The sequence below is a fragment of the Phyllobates terribilis genome, unplaced genomic scaffold (assembly GCF_046119375.1).
Source record: "Phyllobates terribilis strain yellow unplaced genomic scaffold, ASM4611937v1 Scaffold_9__5_contigs__length_417890890, whole genome shotgun sequence".
In the NCBI taxonomy this organism is placed as follows: Eukaryota; Metazoa; Chordata; class Amphibia; order Anura; family Dendrobatidae; genus Phyllobates; species Phyllobates terribilis.
The window spans coordinates 259,298,450-259,316,092 of NW_027362769.1; the positions used below are offsets into that span (position 1 = coordinate 259,298,450).

The 17,643-nt window shown below is 44.0% G+C and overlaps 1 protein-coding gene across 1 annotated transcript in view; it reads left to right on the top strand.

The window, feature by feature from the left end:
- GTF3C1 (general transcription factor IIIC subunit 1) overlaps positions 1–17,643 on the top strand; it is a 93,069-nt gene that overhangs the window by 22,178 nt on the left and 53,248 nt on the right. The window contains exons 10-16 of the mRNA XM_073647805.1: positions 1,127–1,281; positions 3,137–3,276; positions 4,954–5,107; positions 5,784–5,887; positions 8,064–8,236; positions 9,463–9,771; positions 16,749–16,894. Of these exons, the coding sequence (XP_073503906.1) occupies positions 1,127–1,281; positions 3,137–3,276; positions 4,954–5,107; positions 5,784–5,887; positions 8,064–8,236; positions 9,463–9,771; positions 16,749–16,894 (1,181 nt within the window). The remainder of the gene's footprint in view (positions 1–1,126; positions 1,282–3,136; positions 3,277–4,953; positions 5,108–5,783; positions 5,888–8,063; positions 8,237–9,462; positions 9,772–16,748; positions 16,895–17,643) is intronic.

The window sequence follows — 17,643 nt, forward strand, 5'->3', positions numbered from 1 at the left end:
CGCTCATGTCCCGGGTTCTCGCAGCGGAAGTAGCTGCACAGGCAGTGCCGCTGACATCCATGCGGCTAGGGTGTGAAGGGAGGACCGGGGAGCGGCGCTGACATCCAATTGGTCGCGGCCGCTATTTAAATGTGCCGCACAAATCGGTGATTAGTCGCGGTCTTGGCCCGCGACCAATCACTGATCTTGCCGCAAAAGTCAAACACTACTGTGCTGATTGGTCGCGGACGCTGCCCGCGACCAATCACCGATTTGGGCGCCAAATTTAAATATCGGCAGCAACCAATCACCGATCTTGGCTCCACATTTAAACACCGCTGTGCTGATTGGTCGCGAACGCTATTTAAATGTGGCGACAAAATCGGTGATTGGTCGCGCCCAGCGTCGGCGACCAATCAGCACAGCAGTGTTTAAATGTGGAGCCAAGATCGGTGATTGGTCGCGGCCGATATTTAAATTTGCCGCCCAAATCGGTGATTGGTCGCGGACCCTGCCCGATCAGCACAGTAGTGTTTAACTTTTGCGGTAAGATCAGTGATTGGTCGGGTCCGAAGACCGCGACCAATCATCGAATCGTCTTGGTGAGGACCGGGGAGCGGCGCTGCCTGTGCGGGTACTTCCGCAGCCAGAACCCGGGACATGATCGGGCGCTCGCAGCAGAAGTATCCCAACCGGCAGCGCCGCTCCCCGGTCCTCCCTTCCGCATGGAGGTCAGCGGCGCCGGCTGTCCTTCTGCTGCTACCGGCCGGGAGATGAGCGCCTCGCGTCGGTCATCTCCCGGCTGCATCTCCGTCCCGCAGATGGGTCCGGCGGTCGGGGTCCTTCTGCTGTTACCGGCCGGCAGATGTGTGCCTCGCGGCGCTCATCTCCCGGCTGCATCGCCGCTGAGCTCCGTCCCGCAGATGAGCCGCTAACGGCCGCCATCTTTTTTCAGAAATCCCGCGGCGCTGATTGGCCGCTGCCGGACCAATGAGCGACGCGGGATTTCCAGGACAGACAGACAGACAGACAGACAGACAGACAGACAGACGGGATAAGACAATTATATAGTAGATTGTAAATGGGTCTCTCAAAAAATAAAGCCGTCATACTGGTATTTAACCTGGGTCATACGTGGTCTTCACAGGTGTATCCAGAATTCTCATGAAGCGCATGGCTTCCGTGGATGTAGACAAAATGCCTTCGTCTGAAAACGACTGTAGTTTGGACAGTTTCCAGCTTGAGGCCAATCTGTCTGCTGATGAGGATGACGATGAGATCTCTGTGATCGAAGAGTTCTTGGTCAGATATTTTATGATTAGAGTTTCATCGTTGTGCTTACTGCTTCTTATTTTAATAATGTTTAGTTTTTTCATTCTTCTTTACAACATTTACCATACGGGTTAAACTATTTTATATTTTGAAAGATCTGAGCTTCTAAGGGTGCGGCAATATGAGATGTACTATTTTTTTTTAATTGTTACATTTCCTTATTTTTAACTGGGAAAAAGGGGGAATGATTCAAATATTTGTGTTTTCTAATTGTTTTAATATTTCAGATTTTTTTTTTTTACTTTTCAGTCCACAGGGGACTTGAACCTGCGATCATTTGATTGCTAGTCCTACAGTATATTTCACAATACCACAGCATGGCAGTTTATAGTAAATAAAATTATGTTCTGCTATGACTCCCAGTTTGTATCTGGACATCACTGGAGATAAACTCATCGGCATCCTGCAATTGTGTTACCGGGGGGCTGATGGGCGCCCCAGTGAACACCTAGTGTTAAAATGCCGCTAACACTCTGTTTCAGGGAGAGGGTAGGGGCTGTGTCAGTGACCGCAGCCTCTGTCACCTGATTACGCTTGGTTTGAGTATCCCAGCATGCAATTGGATTCTCAAATGAAGCGTCATCAAAAAGGAAGTAAAAAAAAAAAATAGAAAAGCATTTAGATAGAGTAGTTGGGGAAGGACAGGGAATTTTTAATGTAAGTATGTTAGAAAATAGCTTAGATTATGACACTAAATAGATATTTAGGAGGAACATTTCTTTGGACCTCTGACCAGCTTTTTTAATATTCAGACTAAGCCTAACATTTCTTCTACTTTTGTGTATATCTTGATCTGCCTTTTTGTGTATTTAACGTCTCATTGCAAAATGGGCAGTCCTATTCTTACACTGCTAAAATTACACTTCACAGCAGTGCTTGCTTCTCCTCAGTGCTGCAGACCCCTGTACCCCTCTCCTGGGGGCTCCTGACTAACCCGACCTCTCTGAGTTACAATCCAGCTAATCTAAGTGTAGAATTCACCTTATACTTCTGTGCACTGTCTACTCCTGTATAGTCCACTGCGTGACCGCTTTACATCCCCCATCTATGTTTCTACCATCTTCACCAGTATAGCTACCCGAGTGGTTTTACATCAGAGTTAGCTGTCTACCAGCAGAGCTCAACTCTCCTGCACTCTGCCCTGCTATCACAACAGAGCTTGTAATAATTAGACAGGTCAGAGCTAATTTGTGTTTGTTGCCTGCTGCTAACAGATCAGTGATCCAAAACTACAAATGCTGCTCCATTGATGCATATTGCAGAAGATTATCTTCTGTCATATGCATTAACGGAGCAATATTTGCAGTTTCACATCTCTGATCTGTCAGCAGCAGGCAACAAACACAGCTTGGCTCTGACCTGTCTAATTATTACAAGCTCTGTTGTGATAGCAGGGCAGAGTGCAGGAGAGTTGAGCTCTGCTGGTAGACAGCTAACTCTGATGTAAAACCACTCTAGCTGCTATACTGGTGAAGATGGCAGAAGATGAAATAGAGTAGGCAGAGTACTTTGCTAGAGCATATAGTGTGTTCTATAAGTAGAATATACTATGTCAGAGAAGGAGGCAGAGCTGTACTGGGAGGAAGCCAGCTGAAGGAGACTGCACAGAGCATGCGCAATAGATCTACAGCGGGACGGATCCAATGGCAACTAGGGGATACATCTACCCTGGAGGGGCATTCTTGGGGGGTAGAAATGAGCAAAATAGTACAGAATAAAAACAGAATTATATTGACACAATTGAATAAATGTGTACATTATTATAAAACTGCATTGTGAGCTTAGGAATAACCCTTTACCTATTTTGTGTTATATGTAAATGTAGGATAATGAAGGGAATAAAGGTAAAAAATCCGGTAAGCCTGGAATACAGGAGAAGTCCCGGGAAACCGTTCGTCTCTTGAAGAGAAGAAACATAATAGTGGAAGCTGTGAAGAATCTGCGATTAGTGGAGAACTTGTTCACGTAAAAATCATTCTTTTTAATAATTTTATTCTTTTGGTTCAATGGGATACTTAGGAACTCGATTGCTAAATTATCTGCAAGATTAACATCTTGGGGACACAATGAAAGAGGAAAAATTAGAATATCATCTATATCTCCATCTCCTAATGTGTTATTTTTCTTAGTTAGAAAGTTGCCCTTTACACGGCCAATTTTTGTCTTGACACAAATGAAGTAGGTTATTCTTGCTTGCAAAAAATAGATTAATTATCCTATGCGGCACCAAAGATAAAGACCAGATAGTGTCCAACGTTTCGACCTGTGAGGGATCTTCGTCAGGAACATCTGTGATATAGAAACGAGTAAACGTGTCATATGTACAGAATCAACTGAAGCAAAGCAACATGTGAAGGATAAGAACGGAATTGTACATCCAAAATGAAAAAATAGACAGCAAAAAATGGTTTCACAGAATTATTCCAACCAATAAGCATGATGGAAGACGTAGTAGAAAAGATGAGGGACAATGGAAGGATTGGAGAGGGCATTCTTTTTTGGGATTTTGTTTTTACAGCGTTCATTGTGTGATAAAAATGACATGTCAGCATGATTCTCCAGGTCATTATGATTATAATACCAAACTCATCCAGTTTTTTTATTATTTTATAAATTTATTACAAATTATTATTTTTTTTTTTTTTTGTGACAATTTTTGGGGTAGTTGTGATGTTTTGATAACGTTTTATTGCATTTTTTTGCCGAGGTGTAATTCTGGCGTTTAGTTTTTGTTTTTTTTGCCAATGTAAGAAGGCTTATTTGCCGTGCAATGCTCCTCTAGGAAATTTAATATGCAAATTGCCTCTTCAGAGAGGAAGAGGACTTGAACTCTATAACGCCACCTGTTGGAAGCAGCAATCCTACAAGTCACTATCGACCCTTTAACGAGACTTGTAGGATTGCTGCTTCCAACAGGTGGCCTCCTTACAATGGCATGACAAAGCCGGTAGGTCATTCTCCACAAGAAGAAACGTTACCCCATAGACCTCAGTCCAGAGCCTCTCACCTAGCCAAATCAGTTCTCATACTTTGCACTGACGAGGGGCAATACCCCAAAACACCATGTCTTCAATTTGAGATTCTGATTTGGCTTTTATCCTAAGTCATATTGCACGACTCGTTAAAGGGACAATTGTGATCGCTTGTAGGATTGCTGCTTACAATAGGTGGCGCTATAGAGTTCAAGTCCTCTTCCTCTCTGAAGAGGCAATTTGCATAGTCTTTCTAGTAAAGATTTAGAGCAAATTACTTGTTACTGTGAAGGTCAAGAACAATTTGCATTAAACATTTTGCACTGTTTGGCTTCTATAGCTTCTGTGTTGCGCCGTTGCTGGCTGTATAATGGTTTAACTGAGAATCTGTCAGTGAGCTCATTCTGATGGTCCAAGGGGATAGTTTGTAATCATTTTATCTGTCTTTTTCTGTGCGCCTCTTAGCCAGTTTATGACCATAGACCTCATCAAAGTTAAGCGTGCAGGCAAACAAAGAGCCTGTAAAAGCCAAAACGGTGCAAAATATGTAATGAAACCAAATTATAAAAATAATTTTTAACCCTAAATACACAAATGTAAATAAATAAATGGCTAAAATTGTCCCCAGAGGTAGACGGCTCCTTTAACATTGAGTTTTTAATGTTTATAGTCTTCAGAAAATGATTTTAGAGCAAGAAAAACAGGACGGAGTTTCTACAAAATGCTGCAAAAAATCCATCCGGAGATTGGTGCAGAGGCTTTCCCATGAAGGACTTGTTAGACTGTACAACACTGTGGTCGTGCAAGATGGCGTCAGCAAAAAGGTGCGTTCACTTACCACTGTGACACATGCACACTATGGCCGCCTGCTCTGCCTGTACTTCGCCAGTCATCGAGACATTGACATCTAATAATTTACTGTAGCTTCACCGAGCGGAAATGGTGACCCAAATAAAAACCGGGGTACAGCTTCTTCTTTCAATAGTTGATTTAAGCCCCCCATAAACAATAGACTATCGTTGGCCAAATCCGCAGACTGGTTCAGCTTCCAGTCTAATGTGTATGGGGGCATGGACCAAGTGGTGGACGGTGGAGATTTCAGTCATGCAAGTCCCCCGGAGAGTCGGTGCCACCATTGCAGGGGAGTACAAGCTGCTGTTATTTAACACGGGGGGAATATAGCAATTGAGCAGGGGTTGTCCGAGTAGTGGACAAGTCTTAGCGGCTTTCCATGAGTCACGGAGGGTGGGCTATAATGTTTACCCCCCACCATATCACTCTAAGTGCTGTTAAATGCAGATTTGGACTTTGCTATTGTAGCTGGTATATGAAGAAATGGTAACGAAGAGCAGGCGACAGGGAAAGAGGGAATGTGACCGTTTATTTCCAGTTTTAGCATTTTACCATAGAAAGAGTAGACAAGGCTGTAAGATATTCCGGTTCTGCCTTATTCATAGTTTGCGAGGTCTTAACTAACAGTTGCTGAAAATGATTTGACAGGTGGAGTTTGTTGTGCATCCATCAATCAATCCAAATGATCCGTTAGTGAAAAGCGCCATTGAGCAAATCCGTTTTCGGATTTCAAATTCTACATCGGGTAATCGGTAAGTGAAAGTAAACTTTATTTTGTGAACGATTGGTCAGTAAGGATGTATGAAGATTGTGAAAAAACGAGGTTTGGCTTGAAGGGAATCTATTGTCTGTAAATGATCAGACTTTTAGGACTACAGGACGCGCCATACTAGAAGTCGCACCCCAGGTTTAGACAGCAGAAAATAACATATTTCCTACTAACTGGAAATTAGTTATATTGGAGGGGTCAATATCACTAATGGACAAAAATATAGCAAAGTAATAGATCTATTGTTATTGTGTCTGCAGCATCTGTATTATACACATATAGCTTTATAGCACTCACATTACATACACTCTCTGCAGTTCAAACATACACAACACTGGTGCATGCCTATTACAAGCGCCCACAGTTCTGCTGCATCATCAAACACACACAACTAAGCTACATCATCAATTAGTCACACACACAGTATACATTGCCACATATTGAAATTTCTCCTGACTGATCACATGATTTGAAAGATCCTTCAGGTATCCAGGACGTGCAGGATCCGTGATTTGATACAGTGCGTTTTTGCCTCTCTCAGGCAGAAAAAAACGCATGCAGATTTACATGCGTTTTTTCTGCAAGAGAGAAGCGTTTTTACATGCGTTTTCGCATGTGTTTTTTCAAGCAGTTTTCCAAGCGATTTTGAGCATCACTTGGAAAAGGGCTTGACAAGTTGGTCACACAATATAAATCCATGTAACAGGCATGGATTTATATTGTGTGACCAACTTAGATGCTTTAAATGCTGCATCTATAGTAAAAAAAAAAATAATTAAAAAGTTAAAAATAGAAAAAACCTGTATACTCACCTCTCCGGTCTCCTCCCGGCAGCGTCCTCTCTCTTCGGTGTACTGTCAGGACCTGCGGTGACGTCATTTAGTCAGTTGATGGTCACGTGACCATCAGCTGACCAAATGACATCACCGCAGGTCCTGCAAGTACACCGCGGGACGCCGACGAGAGAGGACGCTGCCGGGAGAAGACTGGAGAGATGAGTATACAGGTTTTTTTATTTTTAACTTTTTTATTTCTTTTTTTCACCGCGTGGTAGCCGGGATGAAGAGGAGTTGTAGTCTCCTCTTCATCCCGGGTACCACACGCACCGCGATTATGCCGCAAATTAGTGGCCATTGAATTTCACTGAAACGCAGCAAATCCACATATACCTGCGGGCTTGCTGCGTTTCAATGTTCCTCAATGGCCGCGAATTTGTGGTGTAATCGCGGTAGAAATGGTCATGCTGCGTTTTGCAATGCGAATTTGGCGCACTAATTAGCGCATCATGTGCACAGCACATCCGAATTCACATTGCTTTGCATGGCAGACTGTTTTACAAGCATTTTCGCGGCCGTAAAAACGCTACTTGGGCACATAGCCTTAGTGATGGAGCAGGAGGAGAGAGGACTGTGCTGCTGCGCAGTTCTCTCAGTGATCGGGGAAGACGCTGAGTCAGTCTTCTGCTTGATCACAGGAAACATTCTCCAGACTAGAAGCTGCAAACACTTTTTTAGCAACATTTTTTCTTGCTAAAAGGTGTCGTATAGCCCAAAAAAAGACAGTATATATCATTAATTGTTGGTCAAGTTTTTACATGATGATAAAAAAAAATTATATTATTATTATTTCCTATAGCACTATGTTAAAAAAGCTAATGTTGAAATCTAATAGTTTTTACTCTGGCCACAGAAGCTTTTGTAGAGATCACTTTTTGGCAATCTTGTCTTATTTCTTTAATGGCAAGATTACAATAACAGCTCCATTCTACTGCTGGAGGGAGATAACTCAATATGTCCTCATCACCAATTATTAATGGTGGATCCTATCTCTTCCTTCTTCCTGCCCACAACCTGCCGCAGGGCATGCTCACAACCTGCCGCAGGGCATGCCCACAGCCCTCTCCTATAAATAATGCATGCTATGAGTTTTGCTATAACAAATCTCTGGCACTACTTATCTAACAGCTCAGTTACAGTTGTTCTCCTCCCAATCATGTCAAGAGAATCGGGAAATCTACAAAAAAAAATGCAATTATGGTGATAAATTCCCTTAGCAACTTGTTAGTCTATCAGGATTTTTTTTCTAATGTACACATTGAAGACAGATGAAGTTGCTTCATGTTATATGTGTTCTGTTGCTATCTCTGGGACATTGTACAGGTCACGTTCACCTGTAGGACAATCGGGACCTGGCAGACCGGAGACTGATGATGCATCTAAAGAGAAGCAAAAGAAAAAACATGGTGCATCTCCGGGTGACACTTCAGAAAATCCACTGAAACCGACTGATCGAATGGAAGTGACACAGTTAAAAAATTACCATCCTGTCATAGGTATGCTTTTCAATTTTTTTGTTCATAGAAAACATAAGACTTGTCATCTATGCAGTGTAGCATAGGCTGAACATGTGTAGTGCTTACAAGCTCTTTCCAATAGAGCTTGTAAGCACTGCTCTGAGGCTGCCAGGATAGCAGCAATGGACAGCACAACGTTCAGGCCAGCAGTGCAACAATCCCAATGGTTCCAACTGTCAATCATGCGGGAGCCCACAGCATGCCGGGAGACTGGGGAGCGGTGTGCTCGTGAAGAGTGATGAGAGAAGGCTTAGCACTTTCTCATTACTGTTCATGACCTGATGGTAAGACTCCTATACGCAAACTAAAATGCCAAATCAGGGAAATATAATTGTGCAATAGAAGGAAAATTAGTAAGGGCGCCCTCACACATTAGTTGTAAGCGTGACAACGCTGCTGATTTTGGTGCAGTCAGACAACTATGGAATGTGTGGGGTCAACCAACTCTTCCCCAACAGCAGATGTCAGGGAGAAAGGATTGGGCATTTTGGATATTCACTTTGTTCCTGGGGGATAAACCGCTATGAGATGTGTGTGGCGGGGTCTTACTCCCTCTCCATTAATTACATGCGCACTTAGCTGAGCTGGAGGAATCAAGCTTTCAGCCAAAACCATCTGATGACCATGGACATTTTAAACCTTTAATTAATTTAAATCTTCAGGCAAGTATGTAATATCCATGTTACATTTATATATCTCGTGTGGAAAATGGATTCCCATGGGAGACCAAGTTACATGTAATGTCCAAATTTTGATTAAAGAGGCCGCGGTTTTACAATCCAGGAGCAATTTTGGTCTTAACATTCAGATCTTTCACAACTTGTCCATCAGCAAGCTGAATATTAATCCTGGTCTTGTATGTAGCTTGTATACGGGGAAAAAAGAAATGGGGCCAGTATAAAAAAGGTGGTGTAGTTTTGGGGCAATAGACCTCCGGTGTAGAAGGAGCATGCAGTCTATGGGGGCATGACTGCCCATGAAGGACAATGGCTGTCATCTTAGTGGTTATCACACTATATAGGGGGAGGTCTCTATAAATGTATTGTGCGGCCATATGGAGGCGAGAGCTGAATCCAAAGCCCTGAGAATGGAGGAGTTTAACCTCAAAGGCAGGGATAATGCCTTTATCACTAATAATGATATTTTTGGAGCCTTAAATTTTTATTTGGTTGAGCAGTAATATTTTTTGTTTTTGCCCCATACAGTTCCTGGACTTGGACGTACACTTGGGTTTCTTCCCAAAATGCCACGCCTAAAAATAACCCATATGTTCTTATGGTATATTGTATATGGTCATCCGTCCCACAAAACGCAGCAGCAGCCCAAAATAACTGATCCCAACCCTCTGACTGAGTGCATTGCTGAATGTGAGACCCCAGGGCCACCGGACAGCTGCCCTACAGACTGCACCCCCGCTACAGAGGGCACGTCCGATCCTAAAACCCATCCCAGCAGTAAGGCTGATGACCTGGTACAGTACGTATCGGACCAAGGAGCAGAGAGCACAGAGAGAGGTATGTGTTACAGCACTTCATTTTGTATGTTATTGCTCTACAACTAATTTCCGTCCCTTACTATATTTTTGGGCTCCCCCTCTCCCCCCCTTTGTATTCATTTTTTTCCACCTCCGTAATCATATAGGGAACTGGTGCACAAAGGGGACAATTCCAAGAGGGTTACTTCTGACGGTAACATTATATTCTGCAGATATTAAGCACTGGTACATGATATGTCGGCTCCCTGACTTTGATGCTGGCTCGGAATCTGAACCCACTGAGCCTGTATCTTTCCCGGCTATTGATGGCTGTAAGATTCAGCCATCATCTGCCTCTAACAGCCATGAATGGAGCAAAGCTCCTCCCGCAGCTGTTAACTGTTCAATGACCCAGTCAATCTGTGACCCCTGCACTTACAGTGCACCTCCCATCTGCTGAAGACCCCTGTGCTTGTCATGATGTTAATCCTGTGCAAGCCAGCACGTGACTGGTGTCCATATGAGACCGTGATTTTTGCTATGTATAGCGTTGTGCATAACACAAGCGATCAGACGATCGCAGGTTCAAGTCCCCTTGGGGGAACTAACAAATTCGATAAAAAAATAAGAAATTTTTTTTTTAAAAAGAGTATGAAAAACTAAAAGTTCCAATCGCCCTCCTTTTCCCCCATTAAAAATTAAGAAACAAATATACTCGTGTCATATCTCCGCATTCGTAAAAATCTATCAAAGTATAAACTTATTTACGGTATATACCCAATCAATAAAAAAACAGTTTTTTGGTTGTTGTAACCGCACAAAAAAATTGCAATAAGAGACAATCAAAAAACTTTTTTTTTTACAAAAAAATATTTCAGCACTTAATACAAAAAAGAAACTATGCATGTTTGGTATCATCCATAATCGTACAGACCTGGAGAATCACATTACCGTATAATTAACGCTGTAAAAATAAAAATGTGGAATTGTACTTTTTTCGCAATTTCTTTGCACTATGAATTTTTTTCCCACCTTCCAGCATATTACATAATAAAATGGATGGTGTCATTCAAATGTACAACTCGTCCTACAAAAAGAAGTCCTCATATGGCTGAAAATAAAAGTAAAAAGTTATGGCTCTCTGAGGAAGGGGAGGAAAAACGAGCAAGCAAAAATGGAAAATCACCTGGTCGGGAAGGGGTTAAAGTTACTGTTATATTGTCCCGGTCATTTTGGTGGAGCATGATGTGGTAGAGGGCATCCTCTGAGAGACCCATGGTGCAGCCGGACTGTGAAGATCCAGATTCCTGTCCCTGGTTTAACCCCTTTATCCCCGAGGGTGGTTTGCACGTTAATGACCGGGCCAATTTTTACAATTCTGACCACTGTGACTTTATGAGGTAATATCTCTGGAACGCTTCATCGGATCCCCCTGATTCTGAGATTGTTTTTTGTGACATATTATACTTCATGATTGTGGTAAAATTTCTTCGATATCACTTGCGTTTATTTGTGAAAAAAACGGAAAATTTTGAAAATTTCACAATTTTCAAACTTTGAATTTTCATGCCTTTAAATCAGAGAGATATGTCACACAAAATAGTTAATAAATAACATTTCCCACATGTCTACTTTACATCAGCACAATTTTGGAACCAACATTTTTTCATTAGGGAGCTAAAGGTTAAAAGTTGACCAGCGATTTCTCATTTTTCCAACAAAATTTACAAAACCATTTTTTTAGGGACCACATCATATTTGAAGTGACTTTGAGGGGCCTTTATGACAGAAAATACCCAAAAGTGACACCATTCTAAAAACTGAACCCCTCAAAGTCCTCAAAACCACATTCAAGAAGTTTATTAACCCTTCAGGTGCTTCAGAGGAATTTTTGGAATGGGGAAGAAAAAAATGAACATTTATTTTTTTTCACAAAAATGTTACTTTAGACCTCAATTTTTTTATTTTCCCCCAGGTGCTTCACAGAAGTTTATAACATTTGAGCCGTAAAAATAAAAATGTCACATTTTGGCAACATAAATGTTTTTCAGCCTCCAGTTTTGCATTTTCACAAGGGTAACAGGAGAAATTGGAATTGCAATTTCTCCTGAGTAAGCCGATACCCCATATGTGGGGGAAAACCACTGTTTGGGCGCACGGCAGGGCTCAGAAGGGAAGGAGCGCCATTAGACTTTTTGAATGTAAAATTTGCTTGAATAATTAGTGGACGCCATGTTGCGTTTGGAGAGCCCCTGATGTGCCTAAACAGTGGAAACCACCCACAAGTGACACCATTTTGGAAACTACACCCCTCAAGGATTTTATCAAGGGGTATAGTGAAAATTTTGAACCCAGAGATGCGACACAGAATTTGATAACATTAGGTCATCATATTGAATAAGTTGTCATTAGTCTTGAGCACAAGTGCTCGCTACTTGAGTTTGCATCGGGTACTCAGGTATTCACCATGTATCGCGGGTGCTCGAGTGACATGCTCGAGTCCCTGCCCCGCATGTTTCACGGTTATTAGACACCCAAAAAAAAAACATGCGGGGATCGCTCGTGCATGGCAGGCAATCCCCACGAGTTTTTTTGGCTGTATAACAGCTGCACTACATTTTGGGCGGAGACTCGAGCATGTCACTCCAGCTCCCGCGATTCTCGGTGCATACCCGAGCACCCGATGCAAACTCAAGTAGCGAGCACTTAAGCTCAACATTAGTCGCCATAACGTCATAATTTTTTTTTCTTTACTTCTGAAAAAATCCCAACACAAGCCCTAGCCCAACCCTAACCCTAACCCTAGCACAATCCTAACCCTAGCACAACCTTAACCCTAGAGCAGGGGTCTCAAACTCGGCTGGGTATATGGGCCGCACATGGAAAAAATTTGAATTTGGGGGGCCGCATTCTTTGTTCAATGTGACATTTTTAGTGATACCATTTTTTTTTGTATACACCTTTTGAACATTTTTTCCGTGTTTATTTTTTTATGGCTTGGGTCGTTATGGATGTGGCGATAATAAACGTGCACTTTTTTGTGTTTACTTTAGTTTACATATAAAACAGCATTTTTAGTGCCCAATATTTTTTCATGCTTTATTTTTATTTTTTTGATTTTTACAATTTTGTTTCCCCCAATTGGCCACATTCAGTAATATTGTCTTACAATTAGCATCATATAGTAATAATGGCAAACATCTTGTAGTAATGTTCCCCATCCAAGTCCCCATCTTGTACTAATGTGCCCCATCCAGGTCCCCATCCTGTGGCTATGTGCCTCATCCAGGTCCCCATCTTGTGGCTATGTGCCCCATCCAGGTCTCCATCTTGTGGCTATGTGCCCCATCCAGGTCTCCATCTTGTGGCTATGTGCCCCATCCAGATCCCCATCTTGTGGCTATGTGCCCCATCCAGGTCCCCATCTTGTGGCTATGTGCCCCATCCAGATCCCCATCTTGTGGCTATGTGCCCCATCCAGGTCCCCATCTTGTGGCTATGTGCCCCATCCAGGTCCCCATCTTGTGGCTATGTGCCCCATCCAGGACCCCATCCTGTGGCTATGTTCCCCATCCAGGTCCCCATCCTGTGGCTATGTGCCCCATCCAGGTCCCCATCTTGAGGCTATGTGCCCCATCCAGGTCCCCTCTTATGGCTATGTGCCCCATCCAGGTCCCCTCTTGTGGCTATGTGCCCCATCCAGGTCCCCTCTTGTGGCTATGTGCCCCATCCAGGTCCCCATCCTGTGGCTATGTGCCCCATCCAGGTCCCCATCCTGTGGCTATGTGCCCCATCCAGGTCCCCATCTTGTGGCTATGTGCCCCATCCAGGTCCCCTCTTGTGGCTATGTGCCCCATCCAGGTCCCCATCTTGAGGCTATGTGCCCCATCCAGGTCCCCTCTTGTGGCTATGTGCCCCATCCAGGTCCCCATCTTGAGGCTATTTGCCCCATCCAGGTCCCCTCTTGTGGCTATGTGCCCCATCCAGGTCCCCATCCTGTGGCTATGTGCCCCATCCAGGTCCCCATCCTGTGGCTATGTGCCCCATCCAGATCCCCATCTTGTGGCTATGTGCCCCATCCAGGTCCCCTCTTGTGGCTATGTGCCCCATCCAGGTCCCCTCTTGTGGCTATGTGCCCCATCCAGGTCCCCTCTTGTGGCTATGTGCCCCATCCAGGTCCCCATCTTGTGGCTATGTGCCCCATCCAGGTCCCCTCTTGTGGCTATGTGCCCCATCCAGGTCCCCATCTTGTGGCTATGTGCCCCATCCAGGTCCCCTCTTGTGGCTATGTGCCCCATCCAGGTCCCCATCCTGTGGCTATGTGCCCCATCCAGGTCCCCATCCTGTGGCTATGTGCCCCATCCAGGTCCCCATCCTGTGGCTCTGTGCCCCATCCAGGTCCCCATCCTGTGGCTCTGTGCCCCATCCAGGTCCCCTCTTGTGGCTATGTGCCCCATCCAGGTCCCCATCCTGTGGCTATGTGCCCCATCCAGGTCCCCTCTTGTGGCTATGTGCCCCCTGTGCTGTTCTTCACACACATAAAAAAAAAAAAAAAGATGATTCTCACCTGTCCTCCGTTCCCTCGGCGGCCTTCCTGCAGATGTGGCCCGCAGGCACCACAGAGTCCGACCCCTTGACGATCCCGACCTGGTCCAGGAGGAGCCGCCGACAGCAGCGCTGCATTGCCGCACAGAGACTGTCTCCCAGCACAGCATTTTCAATGTCAGCCGCCGGCCAATCAGAGGCCAGCAGCTGACATCTGCATATGGCAATGACGTCATACTCGCTGCGCCAACACGCAGATATCAGCTGCTGGCCTCTGATTGGCCGGCGGCTGGCATTGGAAATGCAGTGCTGGGAAACAGTCTCTGTGCGGCAATGCAGCGCTGCTGTCGGCGGCTCCTCCTGGACCTGGTCGGGATCATCAAGGGGTCTGTGCCTGTGGGCCGCATAAAGCAGCCTCAGGGGCCGCATGCGGGCCGCGTGTTTGAGACCCCTGCCCTAGAGCTATTTTTTTACGCCGTTCCTCGTGTGGTATAAGTGATTAGACTACTTTATTCTTCGGGTCGGTGCGATTACAGCGATACCAGATTGATATGGGGTTTTTATGATTGACAGCTGTCACACACTAAAAAACCCTTTTTTTGCAAAGACTAGTTTTTGCATCGCCATCATTTGAGAGCTATAATTTCTCCATATTTCGGCCGACAGAGTCATGTGACGGCTTGTTTTTTGCGGGACTAGTTGACGTTTTTATTGGTACCATTTTCGTGCACATGACATTTTTTGATCGCTTTCTATTCAGATATTTGGGATGCAGAATAAACAAAAAACAAAATTCAGGAATTGTTTTTTTTAATGCTATTCTGCGTGTGCTAAAATTGATACGGTGGCTTTATTCTTCGGGTCAGTGCGTTTACAGTGATACTACATTTATATTTTTTTATGTTTTGGTGCTTTTACACAATAAAAACTATTTTATAGAAAAAAGAATTGTTTTTGCATCCCTTTATTCTGAGAGCTATAACTTTTTCATTTTTCAGCTGTTTGAGCTGTATGGCGGCTTGTTTTTTGCAGGACAAATGATGTTTTCAGCGGTACCATTTTTATTTACATTCGTCTTTTTTATTGCATTTTATTCCATTTTTTGTTTGGCGGTATGATGATAAAGCATCGTTTTAAGTTTCGTTTATTTTTATTTTTTACAGTGTTCACTAAAGGGGTTAACTAGTGGGACAGTTTTATAGGTCAGGCCATTCCGGACACGGCGATACCAAATATGTGTACTTTTATTGGTTTATTTTTTTTTTTCATAAGATTATTTATTTATGGGTACAATATGTATCTTTTTTATTATTATTATTATTTTTCAGCTTTTTTAAAAAATATTTTTACAATTTATTTTTTTTTTTTTTTTTTTTCACTTTCTGACATTTTTATTACTTTTACACTTTATCCCACTATGGGACTTTCACTTTTTTCACTCTGATCGGCTGTATAGCACAGGAATGCAGAACCATCCCTGTCATGCTGCACAGGGAGAAGTTACTTTGGTCATGCACTGCGCATGACCAAAGTAACTTCCTGCCTCCTGGTGACCCGGATGTTGTCATGATGACATCGGGTTGTCATGACAACATCCGGGACCGGACTCAGCTGCCGCAAGACGCCGGCAGAGAAGGTAAGTATCGCGCTTACCTCCCCTTGCCCCCACAATGTTGCGATCGACTTCGATCACAGCATTGCGGGGGTTAATGTGCCGGGAGCGGTGAGGGACCCCTCTCTCACAGCTGACACCTGGTGATATGTGCAGGATCAGCTGACAGCCGGCGGTAATCTCACCTGCACCGCTTGTGTGCGGGCGAAATTGCCAAGGCGTACTAATACGTATCTGGCCCAAAAGGCCCAGAGCACAGATACGTATTAGTACGCCCTGGGCTAGAAAGGGGTTAAGTACCACCCTGAATGCCCACCACAGAATAAAACAACTTGTTGAATGGCTGTGTCGGTGTGATACTGGGGACGTCACATTTCTTATACTGCACTTTAATATGCAAATTGCCTCTTCAGAGAAAAAGAGGACTTGTACTCTATAGCGCCACCTATTGCTAGCAGCAATCCTACAAGTCACAATTGACCCTTTAACGAGTTGCGCAATATGACTTAGGATAAAAGCCAAATCAGAATGTCAATTTGCAGACACGGTGTTCCGGGCTGTTGGCCCTCGTCAGTGCAAAGTATGAGAACTGATTTGGCTAGGTGAGAGGCTCTGGACTGAGGTCTAAGGGGTAACGTTTCTCCTTGTGGAGAGTGACATGCTCCTCTGGGAAATTTAATATGCAAATTGCCTCTTCAGAGGAAAAGAGGACTTGAACTCTATAGCGCCACCTATTGGAAGCAGCAATCCTACAAATCACAATACTTTACACAATACCACTATACTGCACTTGAATGATACATTGCGGGAATGCGTCATCTCACCGCCATTACATTTCTATCACACTGCTTCTTTTCCAGTCTATGTGGATGAAGTGTCATGGCTGAGGTATGTGCCACCGGCTACTATACACTCTGAATTTGGAACAGGCTGGGTCCTCGTCAATGATTTACTCCTCTGTCTACCGCTCTCCATCTTCATTCAGATAGTTCAAGTCAGCTACAAGGTAAAGTCCATTACAGGAATAATGGTGGCCCGGCTGCTGGGTTACAATGTGTAATACCATGATTATTATCTCCATATACTACTAATGGAAGGCAGCCATTAGAGTGGATGTAAGAACCTGCAGTTGGTCTCATGCTTTGTCAGGAATAGTCTTCTGGAAGTTGGGGCGCTTGTAGTACAGGTGTCCCCCACTAGGCGATTGTTGGTGGGAGCCTTCTGGATCAGTGTGTCATCCCACGTTGGGGACGGTTACATTTTTCTCTGATTATTTTTCTTTTTTTTCCAACAAGTTGTTCAATCTTTCGACAACTTTTTGATGTCTAATTCACTTGTACAATGCGGCTGTGAAGTTTTGTTTCTTTTGTGGGAAAAAAAGCATCGGAAACCGCTGTAACAAGGGGGTACCCAAAAGAAACCAAATTTATTTATAACAATATAGGGCCCGATTCATAGTTACATAGGTTGAAAAATGACCAAGGTCCATCAAGTTCAACCTTTCTCCGCCAATTATACATTCTGGGTCACTAAATAATCAAAGCTTTCACTTCAGAATTCTGGTGTAAAAGGTTTAAAAAGTCACAAAATTTAAGTGCAACTCTGAGTTTTCACACCAGTTTCTCCCAGCTCCACCAAAATAGACGGAGTAGGGGCGCGACGGGCGAGATGGGAGCTTGGCAGGGGGGTGTTGGGAGCTTGGCAGGGGTGGGGGCCCAGCAAGGGCGGGGGCTTGGCAGGGGCGGGATGCGACTT